General features: G+C 46.9%; 1 protein-coding gene across 2 annotated transcripts in view; it reads left to right on the top strand.

The window, feature by feature from the left end:
* LOC135811213 (E3 ubiquitin-protein ligase TRIM71-like) overlaps window positions 1-17606 on the top strand; it is a 233073-nt gene that overhangs the window by 196603 nt on the left and 18864 nt on the right. For both annotated transcript variants that reach the window (XM_065324404.1, XM_065324405.1), the window contains one exon: window positions 8746-8886. In XM_065324404.1, coding sequence (XP_065180476.1) covers window positions 8746-8886 — 141 coding nt within the window. The remainder of the gene's footprint in view (window positions 1-8745; window positions 8887-17606) is intronic.

Here is a 17606-nt window from a genome sequence, read left to right as displayed (position 1 = left end):
AACACAAATAGCACTATGTGCGCAATATTCCTTTCTAAGCTCACGCTGTGCGGTGCAGATAGGTCATGTGTCGTTGCCAACTTGCCGCATGTGCATGTGCAGCAGGAAGGCACCACATGTCGACTACTACTTATACTGTACAGCATTGTGTGCTTACATGCATCTATGGCCTTGTGGATGCAATTGAGTCTCACATACATGTACATGAAATATTGCGTGTAGTGCGGCATCAGGTGTTAACATACAGTGGCTAAATATTTTTCTCGCAACAATGACCGTATTCACCACAAGTGTGTTTATGTCCAGAGCCAACTCAAGTCCTGTATTATTTATGACCATGACAACAAGACTTCCGGGCTGAAATTCTTCTATGACAGGCATGAACACTTGCCTTACAATTGTTCGTGATTGTACGAAGTACATATTCGCTGTTGCATCAATTTTGCACCATTTACATTCAACGGTAGTGCCACTAGTGGTATCACCTGCATGCGTATTGAGTCAAACAAGGTTACCTCTGTATAATTATGCTTATCGTGGCTATCAAGAGCTTCGATGCAAGTTCCCAGCTGACGAATGGTGTCCAGCTTGTGTTCAGCTCAGCTGGCACTCACAACTCATAATAATTATTGCGTTCTAGACGCCAGATGAGATGTTTCAGCTACAATGTAGACACAACGTCCGTGTTCAAGAAAGCCGTCACTTCATCTTCTGTCCATCCTCAATAGCACGTTCAAGCAAATACGTCTGAAACACAGTAGCGACAATCCGACAGCGGCGACACGCCGTCTTCTCCGAATGAGCTTCTACCGTTCTAATTCAGATTCCCCCAAAAATGTCAAAATAAATAATAGATTTCCACCAAGCTCGCTAGAATCTTGCGAACCGTCAACATGCAGGCATTTCAAGTGTTCGAGCGTGCGTAGATTCTGCTCAGCGGCTCAAGAACATACGCCAAGCGAAAAAAAGTCGATGAGAAAGATGTAATGGTGGACGAAATTACGAAAATCGGAAGAAGGTATTCGACCCAGTTCGACTATCCTGGACTGGATTGGCAACGTCCAACAATCGGATTCGTATTCTATGGGGTCTCATGAGCTAGTGTGCCAAAGGGCGTTTAGTTGGAGCTTCAGTGCATCACCTTCGCCGAAAGAGGCCCTTTCTGAGATTTGGCCGATGGACTATGTGAATGTACTCCGAGCGCGGCGAGTGGGGCAGGCAGCTGAGAACGTAAATTGTTGGCACCGTTTGCACCACCAGCGCCGTTTGATTTGAAATCCGCATATGTTTGAGAGAAATGGAGTCACAACTCACAATGCTTTACCAGGTACAGGCTCGCCTTTGGCCTCCATTTGCAGCCAGAGTCAGCGCAAGTCCACTCGTCTACTCTCTAGTAGGCTATGTCGGTATGGGTGACGAAGCTGACAACCTACTCACCAGTTTTGTTTTCATCAGTCCCAGTCCAGGACGCGATCTTTGTGTCCCAGCACGCCCGGATCACTATGGAAGGAAACAAAATCTGGTCTGCGAGGAGGCAAGATTCCCTCAGAGATCGCAGCAGCTGGGAATTCATTTATGGATATTATCTCATGCCGGTACGCGGTACTTGTTTCGTTCCGTTTAGCCGAAGGTATGATTTCAAACAACTGAACGACGAAATGATCCGTCGTCGCCTCTTTGCAGTAGTTGCCGATACATCCTTGTCAGAGAGATTACAACTAGATCTGTCACTCCCTCTGAGTCTCGATAGAGCTCTGGCCCAAGCTCGCGAGAAGGAAACTGTTGACCAGCAACAACCTGGTTGGTGAAAGTTGTGCACCGTCAGACCGCTGTACAACTTCACACAAAGTAAGTAATAGTTACTAGTATAGTGTACATAGCATGGTTTGAACAACGACATCACTCACACTCTCTGTGTGTTCGTGAGTCATATGCACTGGAGCTGCATACACGCACTGACTGACTTAGTCGTTGTGTCTCTGATCGTCAAGATGCTATACTGTACTACTACGTAACCACAGGCACTGGCAATCTCACTGAGTCACTGAAGTGGTGTGTAACATCCAGCCCAGTGCCCAGTGCCCAGTGCCCAGTGCACAGTGCATAGTGCCCAGTGCAGTGCAACTGCCATCCTGCCACTTCAAGTTCAACTGCTCATGTTTTGCAGCACAGACAGTGTACTGTACACAGTGGTCATCCCTACTTTAGTCTGCGCCCACTGACCCAGGCACAGCCTAACCCTGGCATCAAACAATTAATTACATTATTGTAGTAATAGGTCTACCTGTCATTGCCAGCAACAATCCTTGTTTTGTCAAAATCAGTTCTGCAACATCAGGCTGTGCAACTCCACACCAAGTCACTAGTACAGTGGACATAGCATTCTTTGAACAGCTGCATCACTGTGTTTGTGAGTCATGTGCACTGGTCCTCTGAGCTGATTGCACAGTGCCATAGCCATGCATAGTCATCTTGTTGCTGATCACAACCATCTTGTGGCAGTGTGAAACCAGTTACATCCAACCCAGTGCAGTGCACCTTTCAATCCTGTCACTTCTACTGCTCATGCGTTGCAGTACCATACACACAGTGGTCACCCCATCTTTAGTCTGCACCTAGGCACAGCCCTAGCCCGGGCATCAATCAATCTAGTACTACTACTAGTCGGTCTACCTGTCATTGGTGGGTAAGGAACTCCCCCCCCCCCCCCTCACACACACACACACACACATACACACACACACACGCACACACATACACACACACAAACAGTGCCTCAATCAATCAAGTACTAGTACTTGTCACTATTGAGGTGCACTACTCAAGTAAGTCACAGGCTGGCCTATGCCCATGGTGTTGCAGTCTGCTCCAGTTTGGATGAGGGTTAGTACTGTTGCAGATGACACTGACATCCCAACCAGATTGTACAGCCAGCTGTTGGCGTGTTGCATGAACTCCGTCCGCCAGCAGATATGATTGGGCCACTCTTGTGCAACCATCTATTTGGTTTTCCAATATAACGCTCAACCTATCTAGTATCTGCCACACTCGACAGGGGTTGCGTCCTCAAGCATGAACTCGCCTGCCTTCCAACTCACATTCGCGTCCCACCATCTGCCCTACGCTGCCTGTCTGCCCTTTTCAAGGCCACATCTGAGATATCATCCCACAGAATGCTGCACCTCTCTGCCTCAGCCAAGGATGACCTGACCTGGTGGCACCAGACTCTGTCAACATATTGAAGGTGGGCACACACCGTTTAGTTCTCCTGTGGTCATTGCACTCGTCCTCACCCTCTACTTATCTGTGTCCAGCAACACTAACTGTTTAGAGCATCATACTTGCCAGTCAACTCCAATGCCGGTGGCTGATGCTCTGTCCGGACCAAGTTGGATGCCTTCACAACCTTTGCTCTCACAGCTGCGAAGCGGCCTGACGCCAAGGTCAAGCTGATCACTGCAGCAAAGTTCGTCCTTCTATTTGGGCACGCTCCCTTTGCTGCACGAGCAATGTTCCAGCGTAGAATGCGGAACACCGGCAAGGAGCTCATCAAGATAATTGTCTTACTGCGAGACATTGGCTGTGTTCACATCTGTGTTGCTTGAACTCTTCTCAGTATCCTCTTTATCACATGCTGTCTCAATAAACAAAAAAATAATGCCTAGCCAACGAGGGACTTTTCGGTCCCCGTCCCTCAGACCTGTCTATCCTCTTGGCTCAGCCAAAATCCTGCTCTGGCAGTGACCTCTCTCTTGGTTCCGCCAAGATCCTGCTCCGCAGTGAACCCTCTCTGACTCCTCTCTTGGCTCCGCCAAAATCCTGCTCCGGCAGTGATAATGCAGAATAATGGGTGCACGCAGCTTCGTGCTACCGCCCAAGCTATGCTGCTATGTTTGATAGTGCTGTTGCTGTGTTCTCATGCTTTGCTACTGACTACGGTCGTGTGCACTTTCTGAACGTGTCATTGAACATGTCACTCAACGTGTGGGCGACGTGCAACGTTTCTTAGTTAATGTGTATGTGTCTGTGTGTGTGTGTGTATATGTGTGTCCCATATGGTGTAGTGATATGCGCAGTCGATTTCCAATCGAGAGGTTGCGGGTTCAATTCCCGACGATTATGGCCGCACACGACTTTCTTCTCTTTCTCATACTCCTACCCCTTCTTTTATTCTCCTGGGTGGTTACCAACAGCCAGTGTATGCACGACTATGTGGTGTGGTGTGTGTGTCAAAAAAAAGAAAAAGAAAAAAAGGAAAAAGAAAAAATAGGGATTCACTGGCCAGAAAAAGCCACTTCAAAAGCAGCTGTGTGGTGGATACCAGGCCAAAAATTAGTGGCGGTCAATCCATCAGCCTTGCAAGCTGTTGAATGGTGTAATCCCAGCACAAGTTGCTATGTCTAACATAGCTGTTCGCTATCATCACTTCCGCAATGGGCATGTATGAGTATGAGTGTGTGTGTGTGTGGGTGGGTGTGTGTGTGTGTGTGTGTGTGCGTGTGTGTGTGTGTGTGTGTGTGTGCGTGTGACGGTCAATTCTTCAGCCTTGCTGTTGAATGGTGCAATCCCAGCACAAGTTGCTATGGCTTCTACCGTAGCAATGCTATCATCGCCTTCGGCGATGGGAATCAAAGGTCAAGGTCAAATGTGTGCGTGTGTGTGTGCGCGCGTGCGTGTGTGTGCGTGCATGCAGGGGTGCGTGTGTGTATGTATGTATGTGTGTGTGTGTGTGTGTGTGTGTGTGTGTGTCTTCAAACAGCTGTGTAGTGGATACCAGGCTAAAAATAGTGGCGGTCAATTCATCAGCCTTGCAAGCTGTTGAATGGTGTATTCCCAGCACAAGTTGCTATGTCTAAAATAGCTGTTCGCTATCATCGCTTCCGCAATGGGCATGTCTGAGGTCTGAGGTCTGAGGTGTGTGTGTGTGTGTGTGTGTGTGTGTTCTGCGTGTGTGCGTGCGTGTGTGTGTGTGTGTGTGTGTGTGTGTGTTGTTTTTGTGCTCCTTGGGAGCAGGTTACACTTTCTGAGCTCCGTGTTCTTGGCTTTCTCCAAAGTTTTTCTGCCTGCCCAGGGCGACTCTGGCGTAGCCAGAGTCGACCCTGGAGCACCCTCGCACACTGCCAAGGTAGTGCTGCATGATTGGAGCGCGGAATCGCGATGTAGCTTGCAGGACAATTTACTTCGATATTGTCACTGCTGCGTCGGCCGTGGTCCACCACTCGCAGTGGAGTAGCTATCCCTCGAGTGCTGTGAAGAATCCAAGCTCGAAGAATGCAGTGGTGGGAATTGCGGATTGGCTGGTGGAGTGCTGGAACAGGTCGTTGTTTCGGTGGAGTGGACGAGCAAGTGCGGAGAGGAAGGTCGCAATGGCGGAATGGTGAGAATTGAAACTTCAATCTTTCGTCGTCATGAGTGCACTGGTCAAGCGTTGCGGAAGTCTGTCGGATTTGTGAGGCATTGCCCTGCCGCTTACATCGTCAACGTGGAAGAACTGCTAGTGGAGTCCTGGTGGGATTTCGGATGCCCACACTCCTTTTGCTTGGTGGATTCTTTCGTGGACAGTGTTTTTTTCGTGGCGTGAAATTTTAAATTTTTTTTCTTTCCTGTTCATTTTCAGTTGTTGTCACTGTAGCTGTCAGGTTGTTGTTACAGTACTCGAACATGATTGTACAGCAGTCGTCCGTTCTGCTCCATTGTTTCATCTGTTTTGCCAGTTCTGCTAGCTGATTCTCTTTATTTGCCACTGCCCCTCATAGTGCTCATGCTTGGGTGGAGGGCGGCGTGACCCGTTTAGGGTAGCTGTATCATATTAGTAGTAGTAGTGTGTGTGTGTGTGTGTGTGTGTGTGTGTGTGTGTGTGCGTGCGCGTGCGTGTGTGTGTGTGTGTATGTGTATGTGTGTGTGTGTGTGTGTGTGTGTGTGTGTGTGTGTGTGTGTGTGTGTGTGTGTGTGTGTGTGTGTGTGTGTGTGTGTGTGTGTATGTTGGTTTGTTTGAAGGGGTGTCGCACATGGTACGGTCACTACGGTACTGACCGTACCACTATTTGCCGAAAGCACCCGTGGATCAAGATAATGTACTGATTTGGGCTCTAATTTTCCAAAATTTCGGCTCGGCCACCCTCCCCCACGAGTAAATTGTACTTCAGATGGCTGACCGCATCACACTAAATTACCTTCCGACGCCCCTGCTGTGTGTGTGGGTGTGTGAGAGAGAGAGAGAGAGAGAGAGAGAGTGTGTGTGAGTGTGTGTGTGTGTGTGTGTGCACGCACATGCGTGAGTGCGTGCGCCATAATTATGGTGCAGTGGTATGTGCAGACAATTTCCAATCGTGAGGTTTTAGGGGTTTTACATCGGGCCTTAGACGACCACTAAAATGGCCAACCGGGCAACAAAGAAGTTGAGGCCAAAGACAATGATTTTATTTCTTGCGCATGCATACATAAGAAGTGGCGTAATAGGAGTCGGGTTGCTACAGTACTCCCCTGCCAGGGTGAGGTCGGGAGGAGTGAAGCACGATAAACAAGAAAAAGAGAAAGAAAGGAAGTGTGGCGTGTACAAGGCGGAAAGGAAATAGAAAATAGAATACAATATGCACAAGAGAGCGATGTGTGTTTTTGAAATTTGTTGACAACGTGGCAACAAAGACCGAAACAAAAGTCGAAGAGCAGGAAGTGGAAAACAGAGAGATGCATGACAGAGGCGGGTTAACGTGTCAGAGGTGTGTTAACGTGACAGAGGTTGAGGGCATGTCGGAGGCAGAAGGGAAGAAAAGAGGAAACGTTCGCGTAACATAGGAGTGTTATCATGTCAGAGGCGCCTGCATGTTGCAGGCTTGGCGGGGTACCAGCAGGAGCACTGCATTGGGCGAGGTGTGCCGGGTGAGGTGGGGACTGATAGAGGCGTGCATAGCTCCACTTGTAAGTCCGGTGAGCCGTGCGTATGGCTGCGTTTGTGCACTGTTGAGCTGGTATGGTGGTGATGGCAGGATGAAAACTCCGAAAAGTGCAAGTCGGGGTCACCAATTTAGGGGCTTTACGTCAGGCCCTAGACGACGGCTACAATGGCCAACCGGATCACAAAGAAGTTGAGGCCAAAGAGAGTGATTTTATTTCTTGCTCTTGCTTATGTATGAAGTGACGTAATAGAAGTCAGGTCACTACAAGGTTCCGGGTTCAATTCCCGACGATTATGGTCACACACGTCTTTCTTCTCTTTCTCATTTACCTAGCTCTTCGTTCATTCCCCTGTGTGGTTGCCAATAGACAGTGCATGCCAGAGCATGTGGTGTGGTGTCTGTATGAAAAAAGGAAAAAGCAAAAAAGGGGGTTCAATGGACAGAAAAGTTACTTAAATCAGCTGTGTGTTGTAGACCAGGCATAATGGTGGTCAATACATAAGCCTTGCAAGCTGTTGAATGGTGTAATGCCAGCACAAGTTGCTATGTCTAACATAGCCGTTCGCTATCATCGCTCCCATGATGGACATGGCTGAGTCGGAGTCGGAGTCTCAGTGTGTGTGTGTGTGGGGGGGGGGGGGGGGGGGGGCTCACACACATATGTAAGCATGTGATTGTGTGTACCATACTCACTCGATTAGAAGACCCTCTGGAATATAAACCCTCTTGAATAATAGCCCCCCCCCCCTTTTACAAGCACTGTCTAAAAAAATCTCTCGAATAGAAGCCCAGACTCCTATACGCGAAGCGTGGGGTGACCAGGTAGTGGCATGTATGTCAATTGCGTAAAAAAACATCTCATGTATGTTCATAGTGGTACATGTCCTGGCCAACGTAGTGTGTGCAAACTAACTCGGGGCCAAGTTGCTGTGAATATTAAAGTTGTAGAGATTCGATTGGAATACAGGTATGGAATGAAACAATAAAAAACCCTCTCGAATAGAAGCTCCTCTTGAATATAAGCCCCGTCAAAATTGGTATTGAAAAATACAAGATCCCGGCTTTTAATCCAGTGAGTACTGAATGTGTGTGTGTGTGTGTGTGTGTGCCTGTGTTTGTGTGTGTGTGCACTTGTGTGTGTGCATGTGTGTGTGTGTGTGAATGTGTGTATGTGTGTGTGTGAATGTATGTGTGTATGTGTGTATGTGTGTGTGTATATGTGTGTGTATGTGTGTATGTGTGTGTGTATGTGTGTGTGTATATGTGTGTGTATGTGTGTGTGTGTGTATGTGTATGTGTGTGTGGATGTGAAATAATATGATAAGTCTCGTTAAAAGACTTTTTTTAGGGGTGAAAGTTGGCACTGAGATCCCGAGTTCGAGTACTTTGATTTTCTCCGATCGAATATTCGAGTATTCGAGTATTCTTGATATCCGAAAAATCGCACACCAACCGCCTCAAAAACACACGATACAACCCTGATTGAACCGATTAGCAGTTCTTTTCTCGGGTGTATTGGTTGGTGGATCATTTGGGCTGTCTCTACTCGTGAACAAATGTTCACCACACAGTCTGCACATCAATATCTGCTGACTGCTGCTCTGAAACTGCAGACTTCTGTGGTAAATGTATGTACCATGTATGAGCAAGTACTCTGATTTATTCCGAGTAAGATTATATTCGAAAAATCCAAACGAGTATTCGAATATTCGGTATAATTGTTTCACCCCTACTTTTTTATGTCCCGTAGATTATGTAGTAACGAGAGATGACCTGTACACAGTATTGAACTCTTGAAGGACATAGTCATCACAGTGTAGAGTTTTAAATACATTTCGTTTTCATGCAGGTTTTCACTACTGATGGAAACTTCATTACCATGTTCGGATCACACGGAGAGTCAGATGGTCAGTTCAAGTTCCCTGACCACATTGCCGAGGATAGGCATGGGCACCTCCTTGTCACTGATCATCTCAACCACCGTGTTCAAGTAAGCTGATTAGTGATTAGTTTGTCTTACCCGTTTGCTTCTAGCACTACTTCTGTTGCCAAGATACATCATACCCTGTTGCAAGAGTGTGAAGCTGTAATTGCAATGCATTTGGCCATTTTAGATTGAGAAGTCTCACCATGTGCTAGACTGGCAAGATGAAAACCTTCTACTGAGGTGGATTGATGACACTCGAGCCATTGCTGAGAGAAATACATTCATTTGCAGTGTGGATATTGTGACAATTAGAAACAAGAAACCAGTGATATACGGTTTCTTTTGGGCCAGGTCGAACACTTTATTGTCGCCCTTCGTACATATCCAGGGGGTAATAGTGTACAAAAAAACATCAAAATGAAAGCAATCTCTGGTGGAAGGGGGAGAACATCTTCAACACATCAGCAAACCCGGGACTGTGTGCACAATGAACCCTGTTGCATCTGCACGAATACACCACATAACTGCAGTAGCTGTGGACCAAGTGATGTGAACTATGCCATCAAGGACCATGTCTATAAAGTTGTGCACTCTTGGGTGGTTTCAAGAGCTCATGGGTGGCTAAGCACTCCTGGGTGGCTAAGCACTCCTGGGTGGCTAAGCACTCCTGGGTGGCTAAGCAGTCCTGGGTGGCTAAGCACTCCTGGGTGGCTTAGCACTCCCGGATGGCTAAGCACTCCTGGGTGGGGTGTATTTTATCGATTTTAAAATTACAGAACAACAAGGCCAATCAAGGCTTGTTTGTCGCTACTTCAAGTTTCACAATCATCCGGCAACACTGCCTTCGCCGTATTGAGCACTGTCAGCACGCTGGGTGCATCCTACGGTCATTTTTTATTTTAATTACGGACTCTTTGGGGTTTGCTCTTTGGGGTTTGCTCTTTGGGGTTTGCTCTTGCTTCCATTTCTTTTTAAGGAGGCTCCCAGCTATAGGAGTAAAAAAAGGTCCATGGACACCCTGTTTTTTATAAATAGAATTGTGCAGTGATGTTTCCTCTTCACTTTGGTATAGTTTTTAGGTATGGTCACCAGGCATGTAAGAGCTATTCCGGGGCATTTAGTCAGTGTACAATTTCTTGATTTTCAGCAAAAAACGGCAAAAAATCGTTATTTGCCCACAGAAGCCTAGTGTGTTGTGGATACCATATATTTTTTGGTAAATGGTTCAAGCATCAACTGTGGACAGGTCTAGGGTGAAATATTCAAACTTAGTGCTTTCCTGTCATGTGTAGAGCCCCTAGTTTGACATTTCCCGCTTCCGAATCTCATTCGAGTGTCAATCGCAAAAAATGGTCTTGCCTGCAATATGTTGTCCATGGACTCCCCTGTTTTTTTTTGGTGGTCTGTGTTCCTTGAGCTCCCTTGTTTCCAATCATGAATAGTTTTGATGGTGTCACCAGGCACTCTAGGCCTCTCCCAAACAAAAAAGGTAGGGACATGTTGCATTTTCGGCCCATTCTGCAAATACCAGTTTGCAGCAATTGAAGGCACTTTTGAAGTAAGCACATCACACAGAGATTGCTACTGGAATCATAGTCTTGTTCTTGTGACGAATACTCAAGCTAATGGCTCTTTAAGCCATGCAAGATAATCTGCATCTGGAAAATAATATCCTTCAGCCTTGCGCTGACGATATAGGGCCAAGGTCTGCTTCGACCTAGCCGGTTGCTGGACGGGTGCTGCTTGCTCTGGACCCGCTGCCTGGTCACCGTCGCTAGTCTGCAGGGTGGTCGCTGCATCCATCTACTCCTGGAGCTTTGCAGTGTCCTTCTTGCACCTTGTGGCCCTGGGCTTTGTGCTCCCCGCACCTTCTGGCTCTGCCAGCAGACTCTGCAGGCCACTGCGAGAGTGGGCCAGCTTCAGATGGGCCATCGACAGGCCCGACTTGGCAATTTTTAGGCACATGGCATCCGACAAAGCAGACTGGGGTATATGCTGCCGGATCTCTGCAGCACGTGCCTTGCTATGGCGATCGTGCTCGTGCCTGGCTGCAGTGGATTCCACCGTCAATGAGACTGCCAGGTGCTGGTCTGTGGTGAAAGGTGAACAGAGGATATATACACCACTCATTTGTAACAGGCATAATATGTAGCTCTAAATGTATGGACCACAATATGCATAACATAGCAACAAACACAGCGAAATAAGCTGACAGGAAACGGGAATATTTTTTTTGAAGCATAGATAAGTACATGATGGCATTTTTGCTTGCGTTTCATTGCAGTGGCCTAAGGCACCTGTGGAGAGCATTACGAAGCTTTGACAGTGCAAGGACATCTGCTTCAGCATCATGGGCTGAATAGCTGAGGTCGAGCAAAGTCGACGCAAGACTCTCTTGCCGGTAGCTCTGCAGACCTAAAGGAATGAAAAAGCATTGAAAATGTAAACATCAATGAAAGTCTCTTATGATCAATAAGAGATTGTGAATGCATGGTGTAATGTGATCACATAACTAGTGTTCCGGGAACAAGAAAATACAAATAGTGTCCAGTACCTCATCCACAGTAATGTGTGTTACATGGATAGGCTGATCGGAATGCAACGAGGCTGTCAGAAAACCTGCTGACAGTCCTCTGCAGGTCCTCCACCTTGCCATAGCGCGCAGCTGCAACTAGCAGAATATGGCTGTCGTAGGTACGCATATTATGCGCCACCAACACCACAGGCTTGGGGAAAGCACTCAGCCACAGAATCAGCTGCTGGAGTGCATCAGCACAAGGTGAGGCCGGAACTGGATTGCCATTCTTTTTCATTATGGTCTTTCCAGCAACAAGACACTTCGACAGCCCAGTGACACCAGTTGCTTCAGCTGAAATCGGGCCGGTAGGCAGAACATAGCTGCTGAATGCCAGGTCACCATGTCATGCGGCAATCTGGGTAATGGCTGCATCATGACCGAGACCTGATGCATGACCAGAGAAAGGCACACAAACATCACTAATTGACGACCTTGCATGATCTCTAATGATAACTCTAGGTTTCATAATACGTGTAACTTGTCAACAACCACAGCCAAAGAAACTGAGAGGAAATGGGATCGTTCAAGGATCGTAGATGGGAACAAAATGACAATTTTCGTGACTTGAACATTGCAATGATGTTCCTGTTGTCTCAAGGTCGAATGCAACGAAGGAGGGTTGCTTTTCAGAAATGGCTATGGGCTGAAAGTTGACAGATGTCAGTGCTGGTATATCACTGGTATTTTCCCTGCTTTCAGTGAGTGCACACTCACTCGCATACTGCACACCTTCGTGTACTTCTGCGCCCGACTGTTTTTGACCACGACCTACACAAACACGCATGCACATACACACACACATACAGACACACACACACACGCACACACACACACACACAAACACACACACACACACACAAGCACAGAACCAGAAGAGAATTATTGTATTTGATTTGCACCCTTGGTGATTCGGTCCGAAGAGCATCACACCACTAGAACAAAAGAAAATTCAAAAATAACAACACGAAGCACGCAATCGAAATTACCTTCACATTACCTTCTTTCAAAAATAGACGCCGCCGTTTGGACTTCTTGGCCAATTTGCGCCGTCTATCTGCAGAGCGCTACTTGTCCAGCTTGGTGCCCTGCTGTTTGGCATGAGAGCTGGGAGAAAGACCAGCTTCTGAGCATACAGTTGATACATATGTGTAGGCTGCAGTGCAAGCACCAAAAAAGAACATAATGAAGGCTTATGAAACAGTGTTACACCTCTTACAAAATGTGCTACCATGCAGTCGACAAACAGCGAGAACAAAATGAAATATTACCAAACTTCTAGCAAATTTCAAAACAATTGACCAGATAGCCTGTCGTTCTATTTACTCACCAATATATTTTTGAGCGACAGCCGCACCAACCCGGAAGTTGAAGGATGGTGATTTGTCATAACACCGAGTCTTGGGATGCTTGCTAGCAATGGTATTATTTAGGCTCTCATTCGCTTGTGAGCTGCCGTGACTCGCAAGCTTCTCTGCATTGCTAGCGTACTGTCCAAACAAGTCAAGGAGAGCTGCCTTAGTCTTTGCGCAGGACAAGTCTTGGCCATATGGCAAACTTTCATGTCGGTAAGTGGAGGGATTCTTCTTGTACCTACACCACTCTTCACGGTTGTCATGCTGCCCATACTGGTGAGGAATGCAGCAAAGGTGGTCCTTCTTCAGTCGCTCAGGGTCACCTTTGTGCTGGTTCACAGCATACATAAAGGATTTTTGCAAGTGCTTGATCACCTGAAAACAACAAATTCACATTACCAGGCAGTCTATATCATCTTTTTTTGAAGTATCATTTTTATTTGCTGATTCGCAGAACCTGTACCCCCCCCCCCCCCCCCCCGACACACACACCCTCCTCTTTTTCTACATCGGTAATTTATCGCGCAGCAGCAGCAGCAGAAGCAGCAACAACAACAATCTCTTATTGGAGATGGTGCCATAGTGAGAATTCAAAATTCAAAAACAGCCAAACACAAACAAGCTGAAAGGTTACCTTGTCCGAAAGCTCCTTGTGACCCTCCGGTTTTACCTTGTACAGGTGATTGCCAAGGTTCTTCTTCACATGATTCAAATCAGAACTCTTGGCAATATTTTTTCCACACTCCTCACGCATCCGTTTGATGGCCGATGAATCATCATCACCAACAAGCACGTCAATGCTGATGCCTGAGTTCTGCAAAGTTGTTCATATTTCCCCTGCAGAGTCGCCCTCCATTGCCTTTGCCAATTTGTCGAAGTTTTGGCGGCAATCATGTTTTGGTGCGGTCTTGCCGACACGGCTAGAGTGTGAACAGGCAGCACAACTTTTGATGCGGGTTGCATAGCCAATGATCTTCCCTGTATGGATCCCGATACCATGACCAACGCCTGCACAAATCTAAACAATGTAATTTCCGGCTATCTCACTTAATTGGCTGAGCTTTGTTTTCCTCCCTGTTCCTTTCTTGGCTGAGCTTTGTGTTCCCCCTGTTCCTTTCTTTCCACTGTTTTCTTGTTTTCTTTTGTACTTTTACCATGGCTGGTTATCGCCCTCATCTCTGGGGTTGCTCCCCACATTAGCAATGCGTGCACATGCTACGAGATTGAGTTTAATAATAATAATAATAATAATAATACTGTAAATCATGTAATGTTCGGTGTAACTTTAAATTCGGTGATTTCGGTGAAAGGCGAAATCTACCTTATTCAAAGTTACACCTAAAATTTTATTCTTTTTTGGGCAAAATGTCGGTGTCATTTTAAGTTCGGTGATTCGCGGCAAAATTTCGGTGTCATTTTAAGTTCGGTGATTCGCATTTTTTGCAGTGACTCTCATCCACAGGCAACAACAGACTTATTTATGCACGCATGACACATGCACGATGACCAAAAACACAAGTTATCGACATGTAGGATAAGTGCATTATAAAACTGACACCACCATAGAAGTAAAACATAAACTGCAACAGGCACTTTCACATCATGTGACGCAGCAGTAAACTGGACCCAGGTCAAGAACAAAATCCGACACAGAATAGAGTAAGTAACAACCGGCTGAGTACTGTACTGTAACACTATAACCCGGTGAGTAAAGCAATAACTGGCTGCTCGGCATTGTACACGAATACTACAAAGAAAAAGACAACAAGCAAGCACCGCACCAGCTGAGCCAAAAGCAAGGCTAGCCGCAGAGAAGAGGGACAGAACAGAAACAACAGTTGATAGCACATGCTACTACAATTGAGATTGCCTAGCCAGTGTGGGCACGATCGATACAGCCCTGGGACACACGAAGCTCAGGCTGACTTCACTGACAAGAATGTAATGGAAGCACCACGCTGTAGCGACAAACCACCAAAGATAGCATTGCACAGGAATTTCAGGGCGCTCTCAGCATCCTGACATAGTGGCAGAAGACCACCGTGACGACCATGCACATGGCTATCAAGAATGGCACACTTGTTATCAGCAGAGAACACAAGAGCCACAGATCCACCTTTCGCAGTTCCTACGGCTTGCTTAGCACCAGTGCAGCTGGAAAGGAAATTACCAACTTTGTTCAGGCCTGACTCCAGCGTTGCAAATCCAATTTCACCGTGACACGGAATGGCAAGACTAAGAGAAGAGCATCCCTGAACAACATCGTACACACTGAGGAATGGACTGCCAGCTGGTGCAAATTCCTTGTCGTACAGCTCATTTCCTTCCCTGATTTCCTTCATGAAGCACTCTTGCAGTGCAAGTGTTGGAAAGCTGGTCAGTTCATCAAAACAGGGAATGCTTTTCATTGCTGCTGAGTCTGCACAGAGGGATGCAATAACGGTACAGGCATGACTGCCAGTATGCCCATCCATCCTTAAAACTCCTTCACCAGAGCACGGCTGTCCGGGTTGTATGCTACCAATATGCTATCTCGAACATGCGGATCACAGCAAGCAGCACTGCTACTTGTGTCGACTATAGCTGCTTCACTGCTGCCGCTGGTCAGTTTCACCAGCATGCCTGTGATGCCGCAAGATTCCCAGCCTTGTCGAATGAGCTGAGGTTGTGACGATACCTCTGCAAACGCATCCATCACCCAGCGACAATGCAGCGGCTTAATCACTGAAAGTTGAAGGTCTGGCCGAAATGCCACTGCAGCTGATATTTCCTCACCCTGTTCCTGCCATAAATTGATGTGGTCACAGATTTCCTCTGAGTACCACAGTGAAAACCCATGTTTGCACTCTTCCTTCAGGGGACCGTTCAAGCTGAGGTCCAGCAGCTGGAGCTCACTCGTACAGTTGGCTGGCACAAACACAACCTCAAATCCGTTCTTCTGGAACTCCTCCAGGACACTAGGCGTACGATGGGCGGCGTAAACATCCAAAATCACCAGGCCACGCTGAGATTCTTAGAGACCTTCCCGCTGGATAACTGAATCGACATGCGGCTTCAAAATTGTCGAAATGAAGCGCTTCACGGTATCCGCTGTTGACCAATGAGATTCGGAATGCCAAATGTCCCAACCATCAGGAAATCTGACGTGAGCAGGGGGGTGACACCGAGTTGTAGTACCTTGGTAAATGAGCTGAGGAGGCAGCAATGAACCAGTCGGTGTACATGCGATTGCAGCAGTGATTTGGCGTTTATCGTCGACGCCTAGCAAAGGCACGTCCTTCGACCCTTTTTCGGCCATCGTCCATTGCGACCTCGGCACCATTGGCAGTCCCGTCTCGTCAAAGTTTAGTATCAAGTCAACTGGAATCTGGTGTTCAAGATTTGTGTCCTTCACCCGCTGCAAGAAATCCTCCTGCAGGCCAAGGATATTCTCCGGCAATTTCTTGGCCGCCTTTGTCGCTTTTCGTTTTGTAAAGTTGATCCTGCTGTGGATGGAGTTGGCCCAGCCAACAGTGAAGTTTAAATAGCCACCATGTTCTATCAGGAGTGACGGACGCTGCGCACGAACAATACCATTGGCTGTAGCAATTGTGATGCGACGGCTTACAACACCTCCGGCTGATCGAATTGCCCGCAAATGACGACAGACAAGATCATCGATATCGTTGGGTAGCACGGTAGGTCTGCCTCTTGGCGCATAAGGAAGCGACTCAAGACGAGCTGGAACTGAGACTTTCCCAAGTTCGCTCTTGTACTGTGCCAGTATACTTTGGATAGTTGTGTAAGTCACATTTTTGCCGTACTTCTTAGAAAAATGCCTGGATGCTGCAGGCAATCCATGCAAGGCAGCATACCTTTCCATATCCAAACGCTCCTCAGGTGAGTAACGCGCATATGGACCTCGTTTGCCGGTGGCAGTTGCAGCAGTTCTAACAACTTTCTCAATTTGCCCATTTGCTGCGTCACAGGAACTCCCATCAGTTGGTGTGGCAGCATCATTGGGATCAGGAAGTCCAGGCAATTTGGGTTTCTCAAACGTCCCTACCAGCTTAGGATTCTTCTTAGACAACCAGGAAACTAGCGACATGGTGAAAGGAAGAGGAAAAAAAACACTCACTACAATTGATCGCTGACAGATTCAGTGAAGTGAAAAATTACTCTGACCACGGCACGAGGAAACTTCGAAGCGGGATTAGTACATTTACGACTCTAGATGATCATGAGATCTCACGTGCGCGAGACCCGTGACGGGATCATAAATTTACCACTTTTTGCTGAGATCGCGATCTCAAAGTCGCGGGTTCAAGTCCCACCTGACATCGATTTTTTTCTTTTTTTTCTTTTTCTTCTTGCTTTCTACACCGAATATATGATGACACCGAATGGTCCAGTGCAAGTTTTCACCGAAATTTTGACCCACCAAAATTTGCATGATATACAGTAATCAGAAGTGAAAACGAAACCAAATGTGACAAGTATGAACTGAGTATCACACCTCTGAACCTAAAATTGTACTCCTCTAGTTCATATAGCCAACACACAGTGACACAAGAATAGAAACGGACCAAACCCAGACAATTAGCCAAAGAGATTGGCAAAAAACACAGAATAAATGAGCCGCAATCAGCGAAAACGACCCTTAGAGGTTTCGTAATTTTTTCAAGAAAAAGGTCGATTTGTGACGTTCAACGATTTTTTTGATCGCGCTGCGAACAGCGCGACGAGTTCTTCTTGAACTCCTTGCTTGAAATTATTTGAAGTTAGTTAGTTGAATTGGTGTCGAGTGGCGACTCGAGTGTTCCTTGATCTTGTTGCGATGCCTGCGGATGCCAGAGCTGTTCACAGAGCACACG

This window comes from Sycon ciliatum, chromosome 3 (assembly GCF_964019385.1).
Source record: "Sycon ciliatum chromosome 3, ocSycCili1.1, whole genome shotgun sequence".
NCBI lineage: Eukaryota > Metazoa > Porifera > Calcarea > Leucosolenida > Sycettidae > Sycon > Sycon ciliatum.
Note: the sequence above shows the minus strand (reverse complement) of the source record. Positions and strands in the feature narration are given on the sequence as shown.